Source organism: Pseudopipra pipra, chromosome 23 (assembly GCF_036250125.1).
Source record: "Pseudopipra pipra isolate bDixPip1 chromosome 23, bDixPip1.hap1, whole genome shotgun sequence".
Classification (NCBI taxonomy): Eukaryota; Metazoa; Chordata; class Aves; order Passeriformes; family Pipridae; genus Pseudopipra; species Pseudopipra pipra.
The window spans coordinates 6,895,613-6,908,120 of NC_087571.1; the positions used below are offsets into that span (position 1 = coordinate 6,895,613).

At 57.3% G+C, this 12,508-nt stretch overlaps 3 protein-coding genes across 10 annotated transcripts in view; 2 read left to right on the plus strand and 1 right to left on the minus strand.

The window, feature by feature from the left end:
* The window catches only part of USP28 (ubiquitin specific peptidase 28), a 30,293-nt gene extending 25,475 nt beyond the window's left edge, over positions 1 to 4,818 (plus strand). For all 7 annotated transcript variants that reach the window (XM_064634742.1, XM_064634743.1, XM_064634749.1 and 4 more), the window contains 6 exons: positions 50 to 228; positions 323 to 401; positions 755 to 834; positions 1,910 to 2,033; positions 2,537 to 2,735; positions 3,638 to 4,818. In XM_064634742.1, the coding sequence (XP_064490812.1) occupies positions 50 to 228; positions 323 to 401; positions 755 to 834; positions 1,910 to 2,033; positions 2,537 to 2,735; positions 3,638 to 3,813 (837 nt within the window). In that variant the 3' untranslated portion in view covers positions 3,814 to 4,818. The remainder of the gene's footprint in view (positions 1 to 49; positions 229 to 322; positions 402 to 754; positions 835 to 1,909; positions 2,034 to 2,536; positions 2,736 to 3,637) is intronic.
* A 1,666-nt stretch (positions 4,819 to 6,484) lies between these two features.
* Positions 6,485 to 8,517, minus strand: LOC135402055 (putative claudin-24). The gene has a single exon (XM_064634787.1). The coding sequence runs from the start codon at positions 7,490 to 7,492 to the stop codon at positions 6,818 to 6,820; it is 675 nt and encodes a 224-aa protein (XP_064490857.1). The 5' UTR covers positions 7,493 to 8,517; the 3' UTR covers positions 6,485 to 6,817.
* An 85-nt stretch (positions 8,518 to 8,602) lies between these two features.
* LOC135402049 (G protein-activated inward rectifier potassium channel 4-like) lies at positions 8,603 to 11,919 on the plus strand. 2 transcript variants are annotated; one of them, XM_064634763.1, is made up of 4 exons: positions 8,603 to 9,006; positions 9,655 to 9,876; positions 9,986 to 11,183; positions 11,408 to 11,919. In XM_064634763.1, the coding sequence occupies exons 2-4, from the start codon at positions 9,700 to 9,702 to the stop codon at positions 11,749 to 11,751; spliced, it is 1,719 nt and encodes a 572-aa protein (XP_064490833.1). In that variant the 5' UTR covers positions 8,603 to 9,006; positions 9,655 to 9,699; the 3' UTR covers positions 11,752 to 11,919. The 2 variants fall into 2 exon arrangements, with proteins under 2 accessions (XP_064490833.1, XP_064490832.1); XM_064634762.1 differs by lacking the exon at positions 8,603 to 9,006 and having other exon boundaries at positions 9,036 to 9,876.
* The last annotated feature ends 589 nt before the right edge of the window (positions 11,920 to 12,508 follow it).

A 12,508-nucleotide genomic window follows, 5' to 3' on the forward strand; every position in this document is an offset into this window, starting at 1 on the left:
TCCCACGGGCAGACAGGTAGATGTGTCCGTGTGTGTGTTCCGTTGGCAGGCGTTCCACGAGGAGTACTCCCGGCTGTACCTGCTTTCCAAAGAGACCCCCACCCCCCAGAACGACGCCCGGTTGCAGCACGTGCTCATCTACTTCTTGCAGAACAACGCTCCACAGCAGGTGGTGGAACGGACCCTCCTTGAGCAGTTTGCAGACAAAAACCTCAGCTATGACGAGAGGTGGGTGCCCAGGATTCCAGGGAAGGCTTTTCTCACTTGCATGCAGCTGGGGCCACTGTTCTGATTTTTCTCTTTCTCTGCTCACATGGAGCAGGTCCATCAGCATCATGAAGGTGGCACGAGCAAAGCTGAGAGAAATTGGTCCTGACGACGTTGACATGGAGGAGTACAAGGTAAGGGACTAGAGAGCTGCCTCTGATCTTTCACACTATCCCAACTTGAACTGTCCGAAGTGGGAAATGGGGAGCACAGCCTGGAGCTGTGCTGGCAAACCCGGGGTTCACTGCACACCTGTCAGCAGCGTGGGGCTGCAGGAGGGGCTGCGGGAGAAAGAATACACTGGAAGTCTCCTGAGCTTGGAGGAGTGTCTGCAGTTGGCTAAATTCATTTACCTGTCACTTATGAGAGACGTTCAATCACTAGAGAGGGTAAAATCTGACACCCTTTAGAGTCACAGGGACCCCAAACTGTGCGTGTGGGTGTTTGGGGTGAGGCTGACGCTCTGCTTGGCTCCTGCTCCTCACAGAGATGGCACGAGGACTACAGCCTTTTCCGTAAGGTGTCCATTTACCTGCTGACGGGGTTGGAGCTCTACCAGAATAGAAAGTAAGTTCCTCTAATTGTGTGTTTGGACAAGATAAGCTGTAGCTAAAAGTGAAGGCCACTCTGACAGAATTTCTTTCCAACCCGTGATGGCCAGTTTGTGTTCGGTCCTGTGTTTGAGGCCAGGACTGGCTTTCTTTTTGGCCTGCTAAAAGCCATTTCTTGAATTGAGAGTTGACCTTGATTAACAGTTCAAATATGAGATTGAGCTGCTGGCCAGCTGTCTGACAGTTTCTGAGAGTTTTTCCTAAGTTTTTTTTCTGGGAAGTAGAGCTTTATATTTTATTTTCCAGAGATGGGTTTTCAGGAATGACTGCCGTAACTTTGGGATTTTTCACCTCAGGCCCCTTTATTAAAATTAAATTGTCTCAAAGTGGACATTATGCTTTGTGTAAACACACACTTTAGAGTCCTCTAGACCCAAAGGGCCTTGGTTTCCTCCTTACCTCTCTAGAAACTGTATTTTACATAAATTGTGCAGGATGGAAGAGAACAGTGTCATTTTAGGAAAGATAGAAATCAGAAAAGTCATTTTTCTAATCCAGAAAATAAACAGGCTTTCCGAAATTATTCCTTGATGGAAACAGAATTGAATTCTGGGGTGGTTCACAGTGACAAACTACCAAATTCAGGTGGGCAAATTGACACGAGGCTGGGCAAAAGCAGATTAGAGCTTCCCTGAATTGTCCTAGTCCCTGTCAGTGATTCTGTTTTCTCACCTGGGGCAGGGGTTTAGAAACCAGAAATATGTGAGGGACCTGAAAACATGACCTTCTGCACTTGGAGTGTTCTCTCAAAGTGCAGTGCAGAAAATAAATGAAAATGTTGTACTGGAACTTGGCTTTAAGGGGCTCTGCCAAGATGCTCGTTAGGCATTGCGGGCAAAAAGGAGCAGGAAGGGCTTGTCATGGGACATCTGTTCATTTGTGCTTTTGTGAGGAAATACAGCTTTTCCATCAGGCCTGGTGCTAGTGAGCCGGGCCCAGCGGGAAGGGTTTCCTGAGGTGAGCCGAGGGACTGGCTGCAGTCGTGGCCCTGCCAGAGCCCAAGGCCTGCAGAGCTGACCCTCTTCTCCCAGGTACCAGGAGTCGCTCACCTACCTGGTCCACGCCTACCAAAGTAACGAGAAGCTGCTGCTGAAGGGAACCAACCGAGGCGTGAACGAGTCACTGATCGCCTTGTACAGAAGGAAGTGTCTCCTGGTTTGTATCGAGGAGCTCAGCTCTCACTCTTGGAGAGGAGGGGAGGGAGCAGCCGGGGCACCGTGGTAGCCAAGACCAATGTAACTGTCTCTCCTGTGTCTATTGCTGTGGGTCTGCCCCTTGCTGAGTACCAGCAGCAGTATGGAAATAATAATGATAATTCAGTGACAGAGCGTGCCATACAGCTCTCAGGGAATTCAGGCAAAGGCAGATCTAGGTCTTGGCATCTTAAAACCAGAGTTGTAAATAAGCCGTATGCATTCTGTATGTAGATACAGAAAAATACATGTATGTGTATGAATATATACATTTACCAGTTTGTTTTCTATGGTGTGGTTCCCATGATTAAAGGTGGCTGTTCCACCACAGCCCAGCACCTGGTGCTGTTAGTCCTTGTTTTCTGCATGGCTGCTGGTGCAGGGCATGAGCTGGGCCTTTCCTGGCTATCCATGGTCCATGCTTGCTCTTTACAAGTCTGTCCCCAATTCTCCCTTTGCCTCCAGAAGCTGAATGAGGTGGCAGCCTCTCTGTTCATCAGCTCTGAAGAAGCTCATGTGTCAGAGGGCGTGAGCATCCTGAATGAGCAGATCATCCCTTGCATGCACCTCATGAACAACTTTGATATCTCCAGAGAGGACCTGGATGCCATCGAGGTCATGAGGAACCACTGGTGCTCATATTTGGGACGAGAAGACATGGATGGTAGGGAACAGCTGCTGGCCTTACCTTTGTTGTGCTGATCATGGGCAGGGCAGTGTCTGGATCTCAACTGGGAAAGAATTTAAGGACCATTTAAAACACTTCCTTAAATTCCTGGCATCTGCACTGTAGGGGCCTTTCTGATTGTGGGAGGAGAAATCAGTTTGAATCACCTATTGAATTCTGTTACAGAAGAATTTAATCTTTTGCACTAAACTAAGCTGCAGAAGGATCTCTCTTCCCTGAAATGGGACAGCTGATGTCCCAAGAATGGCTTAGTGTTCCCTCAGGGGGCTTGGGTCTTCTGTTAGGGTTTCTCCCTGACTGGAGGTACCCAGGGATGGCAGGTGAATGCAGACGTGCTCAGTGGCATGGCACACTCCTCTTCAGAAGGGAGCAGCAGGTGTTATCAGAGGCCAGGGTTGTGGGAGATTGGGTGGGGGAGCAGATTCGGAGCATCTCTTGTGTTCTGAAGAGAGGTATGTTGTTGTAGAGCTGCTCCATGTGGGCTGAGCTGCCCTGTCCGAAGGGGAACGGGCTGTGAAGGCTCTGTTCTCCTCAATATTTGAGCATTGCCCAGTGATTCCTGCCCTGACAGCCAGTACAACAGCGCCTTTTGTGTGTCCTGGTGGGACGTGGCCCCTGGCAGCCAGGTGGCAGTGGAGCTTCCCTCGCAGAGCCCTGGGCAGGCGGGCAGGATGAGGACTGGCCAAGCTGGGCGGCAGCTGGTGCGATGCCTCCTCTGGTCAGCAGGTGCTGCTCATCCCCGGTGATGGGCTGGGCAGCTCTGGTTGCGGGGACAGGAGTCTGCAAGAGGCGTCACAGTGGCACAGCCCATTAGCTCATGGCCTGGAGCCCTCTGCCATCTGCTGCCACTGACCATTTCCTCCTCTCCCCCTTGACAGAAAATCTGCAGCTGAAGCTGGGCGAGCTGCTGCCCCGGCTCCTCGAAGGCTCCACCGAGGTCATTGTGCTGAAAGAGCCCCCGAAGATCTGGCCCAACTCCCCCTACGACCTCTGCAGCCGCTTTGCGGCCGTGATGGAGTCCATTCATGGGGCCTCGACCGTGAGGGTGAAGTAGCCCACAGACCACTCGCTGTGCCACAGTGTCACACTGCTGACCTGCCCGGGGCCTCCATCGGGTAGTGCTGGAGCGGGAGAGGGGGCAGTTTGGCTTCCGAGCTGTGTTCTTTGTAAATATAAGTGAATAAAAAGCAGTATTGCACTTCTGAGGCAGAAAGTGAGGCAGTAATGAGAAGGACCTGGACGACTTGTAGCATTGAGGCACAGGCCCCAGCAGCACCACAGGGCCCAGCCCAGCTCCAGGGGTTCTTCTGTCCTGACAGCTTTCTAGATGTGACCCCTGGGCCTGTGATGGCACAAGAGCCCGGCTCCTCTGTGCACAGTGCTGCGCGTTGTCACTGGACTGTCAGATACTTTTACAGCTCCCTGAATGGTCACTGCCACAGGTTGCACGTTGTGATCCAGCCAGGCTCCTGCTTGCAGGAGCCTGGGCTGAGTGAGGAGGAGGCAGCAAGGAGCGGCAGCTCACACTCTGTCGTGTGGGCAGTCATGCACGCAGCTGCATGTTGTGGTCAAGCCAAGCAGGCTTTTGCCTTTTGTATTCCAGCTGGCACCAGAAATCACGCAGGAGCCTTTCTCGGAGAGGCACAGGCAAATCCTGGTAGTGAGGAGCCAGGACGGGGCTGTGAGTTTGTGCTGGGTGGGAGCTGACTGACTCGGGGCAATCACACCACCCCAAAGGATATTCCTCTCACAGCCGGAAGGCAAACTTTCTTCTCCCCTTGGGTGGAGTGTCAGGGCTGGATGAGTGTTGCTGACAACTGTGAGGGCTCAGATCAGCCCATTGTGTTGGTGGTGGGTTTTTTTGTTGACTTTGTTAACGAAGTGCCCTGTTGGCATTTCCTTTTGCGGGCGCCCTGTGCTTGTGTTTAAGCTGTTTGGGCTGCGGCAGCTGTTGTAAGCCAAAAGTTCTGAGTCAGTGGAGGGGGATCCTGTTTGTTGGGACTATGCAGAGTTTTCTAACAGTGCAATAAAAGCATTTGTTCTATGTTAGAATGAAAAAGCTCCCTCCGTGTCTTTATTTCACTCTGGGGTTCTGCCTTAAGGCTCGTCCTGTACAAAATGTGTTGTCATTAGCAGAGCTGCCTGGGGATGGTCCCACCGTTTTGTTGGTGTGCATTTCCCCGTTATTTAGGAATAAACTGCTCCTGTGGGAAAATCTTGCACTCTCCCAGTGACTTTATGATGAAGTAGAACTGCCATTATCCACAGTGGTGGTGGTGGAGGTGGTGGTGTCCCACCAGTGACCTGTGTCTCCTCAGGGACTGGGGTGCTGTGGCACCAGGGTGTTGCTTTTTCAGCTTTTCCCCTGTTGTCATGACAGAACAGTGGAATGAGGCCTCCAGCTCACTGCTCAAGGTGCTCAGCCTGTGAGGGATGAAAACACGGAGCTCTTGAACATAGACCCCAAGCTGTGACCTGCTGGGAGCTGTGCTCTCTCTTCCCCGCCAGTGCTTGGCATTGCCAGGCAGCTTTTGTGCACTTGCAGGCAGTAGGATGTGGTTTGGGGAGAGACTCCTGAAACAGGAGAGTCCTTTTGTTCTGACTGTCAGGCAATGAGTGGCTTTGCCTTGTTCTTTGTGTTGCTGCCAGGAGCTGAAATGCCCCAAAGCCTGCTTGAAAAAAAAACAACAGAGTGTCAGGAGTACAGAGTCGTGCCAGGTCAATTCCTGATATTTGGGTTGGGCTTGGACGGGAGTGTGTCCAGGCTGGAATCCTTTGCTCTCTGTCCTGTCCTCCCATTTTCAGGGAATTATAGCCAAAACAGCCTCTCTGCTCCCGGAATTGGTCAGCCCTCTCAGGGCAACTGGCAGGGCATGCAGCTCCTTGGAAGGTGATGGCCCCGAAGGCCAACCCCTGGGTTCTACCTCCCTTTGATCTTTGTTCAGAAAGACAGAGCACTCATCTCTCCCCCTTCACTGTAGGCACCACCAGCTCTACCCCCAGCCCTGAAGCATCAGAACTCCCAGGGATCGTCCCTGTTCCCTCTCCCTGCCCACCTGTTCCTTCCTCTCCTCTTCAGCAGAGCAAAGTGCAGGTTTCAAAACGAACTTAGAGGGGAGTGGACTTTGTTTCCCCCAGGAATGCCACTGTCGGCTGGGCCTTCCTTGAGATTGGTCACGCGCCCGGCTTTGAGCCTCCAGGGATTAAACCAGCGGTGAACTCGGTTTTCAACCAGTGCTGTAGCAGCGGGCTGGCCCCTGTCAGGACTCTGGGTACTAATCCAGCCTGATGGTCCGTGCTCTTGGTTGCAGAGGTGTGCAAGCAGCCTTTATTTTTACAGCTGAATCAGGAAAATGCGGAAGGAACAGTTAAGGAGACCCGCAAAACCCCGGTCTTACCTTTTCTGCGCAGGTAAATGATGCAGTCGAGGAACTTTTGACACAAAGGTCTGTGGCAATTATCGGCTTTATCATCTTAGCCATGAGAAGATGAGGCTACTGCAGGGCACACGGCCGCTGCCATCCTGCCTTTGCAGCAGGACTAAAATTGGTGCTGCCTTGTCTCTAATTTTGCCTCTCCCCCTTGTTTTCCACTTTTTTCTCTCTTTTTTCCCCAGTCTTTCCTGGACAGACTGAAACACTGCTGCAGCGGCAGCGCTGCCCCTCACGACCCTTGCATCCCCCTCGTGCAAGATGCAGCTGCATGTTCAGAGCACAGACACACACTGCCAATGGCCGTGATAATTTATTGCAAATGCATCAGAGCGACACAGACACACAGGGAAGGAGCTGCTGTGCTGAGCTGCCAACACGGTGTCACCCATCAGTGTCACCAGCAGTACAAAGTACTGCCCACTGCTTGTTGCCTTCCCACGCTCGCTTGGCGAGTGCTGCGGGGAAACCTGCTGCTCCTTAACAGAGAAAAAGTGAAGCAGGCACACAGAGAAAGGAGAGGAAGTGGCAGGGCTGCTGTAGCAATTAGCAAATCATCCTGTGAAACGTGCAGGGGCCCTCCCTGCCAGGGGAAAAGCCACGAGGCATGCAGGGCACAGCGAGGCCCTAGATGACCAGGTCTGCGATTTTGGGGGGTGGGTGGTGGCCCCCGCCCGGCCCCCGCGTGGGGGGGAGCTGGTGGCAGGCGGGGGCCGGCGGTGTCGCGGCGCTCGTGGAGCGGGCGCTGCAGGCGAGGAGCAGCCCACCAGCGGCGAGGAACGCTCCGGCAAACCACCCCAGGAAGGTGGCCTCCCCAAACTCCCACCGGGGCACGATGTCGGGGACGGTCTCATCCCAGAAGTCGAGGACGGTGTTGTAGGCGACCCAGGAGACCGGCACCAGGGTGGTAATCCCCGCAGTGCCAAGCACCGCTCCCCCAGCGAGCAGGAGACGCTGCTTTTGCCCGGGTTTGTCCTCGCAGGCTCTCCAGCTGTCCAGCCCCATGGCAGCGAGGAGGCAGCCCAGCAGCCCGAGCCCGTTGGAGACACACATCAGGAGGCGAGAGATGCGCAGCTCAGGGGGCAGCGCCAGGAAGGAGCCGTGGGCTTGGCACTCGACCACCCCTTCCTCCTGGGTGATGCAGACCTGCCAGAGCCCCATGTTCCAGACCTCCAGCTCGTTCAGGTCCAGGTTGAGGTTCTTCCAGAGCGGCACAAAGGTGGTGACGCAAGAGCTGACCCACCCGAGGAGGGCCAGCAGCATCCCCCCCGCCTGCGCCTTCGCCCACCAGCCCCCGGCCATGATATCGCCGCCCCGCTAACCTCTGGGCCCAGATTAGCCGCCCTGAGCGGCGGCCGCGGGCATTAACGTTTGTGGAGCAGCGTCCGCCCGGCCGCCGGCCGCGTCTGCCGCCCGGGGGGGCGAATTCAAGCCTGTTCCTCCAACGCCGGGGTGTGGCCACGGTCGTTTTTCAGCCGTTGTTGGTTTTTCCACGCTAAAAGAAAAGCGCGCCCGGCTCAGCAGGAAAAGCCGGGTGCATCCCCGCCGTGACTCTGGGCAGGGTCTCGCCGTGCCCGGGAGGGTTAAGCCAAGGCATGCAAATCCTCCGAGCCTCGGCCACCCCGAAGCGAGAGCCTTGGCAGGGAAGGCGCCTCTCGGCAGCAGCAGCTCCGGCCGCGGTGGGACAGGGAGGGCACCCGGGGCAGGATGCAGGCAGCGGACAGCCGGCATCGGGCTCTTCTCTGGAGTCGGTGCCTTGGTTGGAGGCCCCGACTCTCATTTGGTCATCAAATAAATATGCAAATGAGCCTTTGAGAGCTGCGTCGAGGATGGGGATGTCCGAGGGAGGGAAGCAGGTTGCAGGTGGGTACTAATCACCCTGTCCTGTGTCCAGCACCTCACCCGGGACACGGCTTGTGGTGCCTGTTGTGTGTGAGGAAACTGTTGTCTGGGAGGGGACTCCCTGCTGCAAACAGAAGAATGGGGAAAACCCATCTACAGCAGCCTGGTCCAGTGGAAGGTGTCCCTGCCCATGGGAGGGGGTTGGAACTGGATGATTTTTAAGGCCCTTTCAATCCAAACCATTCTGGGATTCTATGAAAAGGATGGACCACAGCATCAGGAAAATCCCAACTTTGTGCTGGCGCTCAGCTCCCATCCACCCCCACGTGCGTCCCCTCCGCGGGGTCCAGCTTGCAGATTCATCTTCCCCGGGAGATTAGCGACTAATCTCTCCTTCATCCGCGTCTTTCTTATCTGGTATTGGGAGCCAGACTGGAAATTACTGAGTCCTGCTGGCCCTGGGGGTCCACCCCAGTGAGTGCCAGGGGGGACCTTCGTAGAGGCCTCCCAAAAGGAGAGGGTGAGGGAGCACAGACCACGTTTAGTGTGGGAGCACAGACCAGGCAGGAGAGGGGGGATGTTTTCCAGCACTTGCTGACCATCTCATCCCTAAAGAGCAGACAGTGAGCATCATCCTAAGGGCAAGAACAGGGAAATCCGCTGGGAAACCCCTCCTGCTCCTTCCCCCAGGCATTGGGGCGCCTGCTCCTTCTGATTAAATCGTCTCAAGGTAATTGTGCCTGTCATTGAGACAGATTAACGGGTGACCTTCTGCCGCTGGAGCAGGATTGGTGGCTGCCACCGAGCTCCCTGTCCTTCCGTTCTTCCCTCCCACTGGCCACAGTGGCACAGCCTGGCAGAGGATTCCCGTCCACGACCGGTGGGAAGATGCCCGGCAGTGGCCGGGGCGCAGCAGGAGCCACAAGCCGAGAACGACGTCTCTGGGGCTGGCAGCCACTCTGCCTGGACATGAGGTGGGTGCCCTCTGTGCCCAGGGGTCTGGGGAGCTGGGGGGTTGGCCCGGAGGCTGATGTCCCCCGTCACTGCACTGCTGGTCCTGCCGCTCTGCAGAAGCAGGGAATGCTTGGAGGGGGCAGAGCACCCACACTCCCACCCCATCCCCACCCCTGTCCCCATGGGTCGCTGCACTCCAGGTTGATTTTCCAGGAATGTGACCTCTCATCACATCTCCCCACAGGGACCGGCTGGACTCAGCCTGTCCCAAGGAGCCCAGCAATGGGATCTGTATATCACAGCCTGTCCAGAGGCCACCCATTTCTGCTCAGAGCTTCTTAGAGAACCGGGAGCCACAGCCATGGCCCAGAACGAGTGTGGAGCAGAGCCACAGCGCTTACCCGGAGCTTGTCGGCTGCTGGAGCGGCTTCCCACCGGAGGAGGATGGCTCCTTCCCCGGCCTTGCAATGCAATTATGGCCCCTAATGGGCTTAGCCATCTGGAGCCAGCCCATAGCTGCCCCGGCACAGCTCCGGGCCTGGCACATGCACTGCTGGGCAAGGGCTTTCCCCCCAGACCCCAGCCCCTGGAGATGTGGAGAGGGGCCAGAGCTCTGCACTGCCCTCCGTGTCCAAAATAACCCCCCACTTTGTGTCCCCCCGTGGCAGGACCCCACGCCCAGCCCGGGGCTGAGCCCCCGCCCCGGCGCCGCCATGGTGCTCCCCTACGCCCGCAACAGCGGCGGCGCCGGCGGCTGGGGGGCCCCCGAGGAGCCCCGTGGCCGCAGCAACTCCATCCCTGCAGCGCAGACCCCCACGGCCAAGCACATGCTGGCTTACCTGCCCCGGCCGCCCACCGACACCAGCCGGTACGGCACCTTCCCCCAGAAGGTATGGCTCGCGCCGGGGCTCTGGGGCACCCTCGGCTCAGGGTGCCGCCGGGTGCTCGCGGTTGTCGTCAGAGGCGATTTCTCACCGACGGGCTCCTTTCCCCCCCCAGCCCGATGTCCCGGCCGCTCCCGGGGCTCTGGTGGAGGACGGCGGGCAGCAAGCTGCCGCCGCCGCCGCCACTGCCACTGCCAAGAGAAGCGCCCCGATGCCAAACTACCCGTCCGCACCCCGCCGTGGCGGCTTCATCCCCAGTGAGGCGTCCCTGCCGCTGAGCCGTGGGAGCCTGGCTGCCCAGCACCTCCGTGGCCGCCCGTCCTGGTGCCCGCCACCCGCCCCGCAGGACCCAGGTGCCCGCTTGTACCCGCTGCACGCGCTGAGCGTGGCCAACATCCCCAACTCGTCACGCGGCAAGACCTCCGCCCGCAGCTCCACCGTCCCCGCCCCGGAGGGGCTGCCGAGCCGGCGGTGCAAGCTGCTGGAGGAGGACAACCCCATGGTCCAGAGTGGCAAGCGGCAGCGGCAGCGCTACGTGACAAAGGTGGGCAAGTGCCAGGTGAACTTGGGCAACATCCAGGACAAGAAGAGGTTCCTCTCGGACATCTTCACCACCATTGTGGACCTCAAGTACCGCTGGTTCCTCTTTGTCTTCATGATGTGCTACATCGTCACCTGGGTGGTCTTTGGCTTCATCTACTTCTTCGACGCCTGGGTGCGGGGTGACGTTGGGCACCAGGGCGATCCTGAGTGGCAGGCATGCATCGAGAACGTGGACGGCTTCATCTCTGCCTTGCTCCTCTCAGTGGAAAGCCAGCGGACCATCGGCTACGGCACCCGGATGGTGACAGCCAACTGCACCGAGGGTGTCATCCTGCTGATGGCTCAGTCCATCGTGGGCTCCATGATCGACGCCATGATGGTGGGCTGCATGTTTGTCAAGATCTCCCGGCCCAAGAAGCGCGCCCAGACCCTCATCTTCAGCAAAAACTGCGTTATCTCCCGCCGTGACGAGAAGCTCTGCCTGATGTTCCGCGTGGGGGACTTGCGGGAAAGCCACATGGTGGACGCCAAGATCCGGGCAAAGTTGATCAAGTCCCGGCAGACAGCCGAGGGGGAGTTCATTCCCCTGGAGCAGTCAGAGCTGAACCTGGGCTACGACACAGGGGAGGACCGTCTGTTTCTGGTGGAGCCCCAGATCATCTGCCATGTTATCAACCGCCACAGCCCCTTCTGGGACATGTCGGCCGAGTCGCTGCGCCGGGAGCAGTTCGAAATCATCATCATCCTCGAGGGCATTGTGGAAGCCACAGGCAAGTGTTCCAGGGCAGGGGTCAGGGTGGGGACAGGCAGCTCCCTTGGGCTCCTGGAGATGCCAGGCAAAACCGGGCTCAGGACTGGCGTCCTGCCCAAGAGATGCCTGGGGCCAAAGCTGGCTCTGCCGAGCAGTGGGTGATGCAGGGCTGGAAGCCCCTCGTTGGGCAGCAGGGGCCTCGTGGCAGTGCCCTGGCCCAGCTCAGCTGCTGTCTCCCCACAGGAATGACGTGCCAAGCCCGCACCTCCTACACAGAGGACGAGATCCTCTGGGGATACCGCTTCGAGCCCTGCATGTCCCTGGAGAAAGGCGCCTTCCATGTGGACTACAGCCGCTTCGAGATGACCTTCGAGGTGCAAACGCCGGTGGCCAGCGCCAAGGAGCTGCACGAGCTGAAGGAGCTGGAGCAGCAGGAGCACTCCACGCTCAGCCTCTACTGGGACCACCTCGTGCACCCCTGCGCGCTGCCGGGGCCCGGCGAGGACGCGCTGGGGGGGATGAGCGGCCCCGGCAGCGTGGCTGAGGGCACCCGGGACGAGCCTCCGGAGCAGGAGTTCCCTGCCTGAGCCCCCGCCCGGGGGGGCCCCACGCCGACAGTGCCATAGCCCACCCTCCCCGCGGGGCCGAGCCCCCCTCGCCCCCCGCACAGGGCGGACTTTTGTTAAGCTGTTCTTTTGTACCGAGGAAGGCGGGACGCGACCGGCGGGCGAGTAAAGGCTGTTCGTGACAAACCACCCAAACCGTCGGCAGTGTTTGTCCGGGGGGGGGGGCTGCTGGATGGGGAGGGGGTGTGATATAAACATATATAAACAGATACATCAGTGGCCTTACACACCCTGCCCTGCGGCCTCAGCCCAAATCCCCCACAAACATGATCCCCACCAAAAAAAAAAAAAAAAAAAGGTTAAAAAATAAAAAGGGGCAAGTTTTGCCGTGTTTATGCAGCTGCAAAAGGGTGTTTGTAAGTCCAAGGTCAGCACTGAGTATATAGAACAGCAGAATTTGCATATTAATCATGCTCTTTACATGTCATCAATATTCAAATGAAGGTCAGTGGACGAACAACAGACAGGAACTTGGTTTCACAGCACGGGACACACTTGGGTCCCGCTGAGCAGGGATGGACTCGTGGCCATGTCCGCATCCCTGTCTGTTTCCCTGTCACATTCCCTGTCCCTGTCCCGTTCCTGTGTCCATGTCCTATTCCCTGTCCCATTCTCATCCCCATTTCCTGTCTATTCCCATTCCCTGTCCATCCCCCTTCCCATTCCCATTTCTGTTCCCATTCTCATTCCGCCCCCGCAGGTGTCGTTCGCCCTCCGC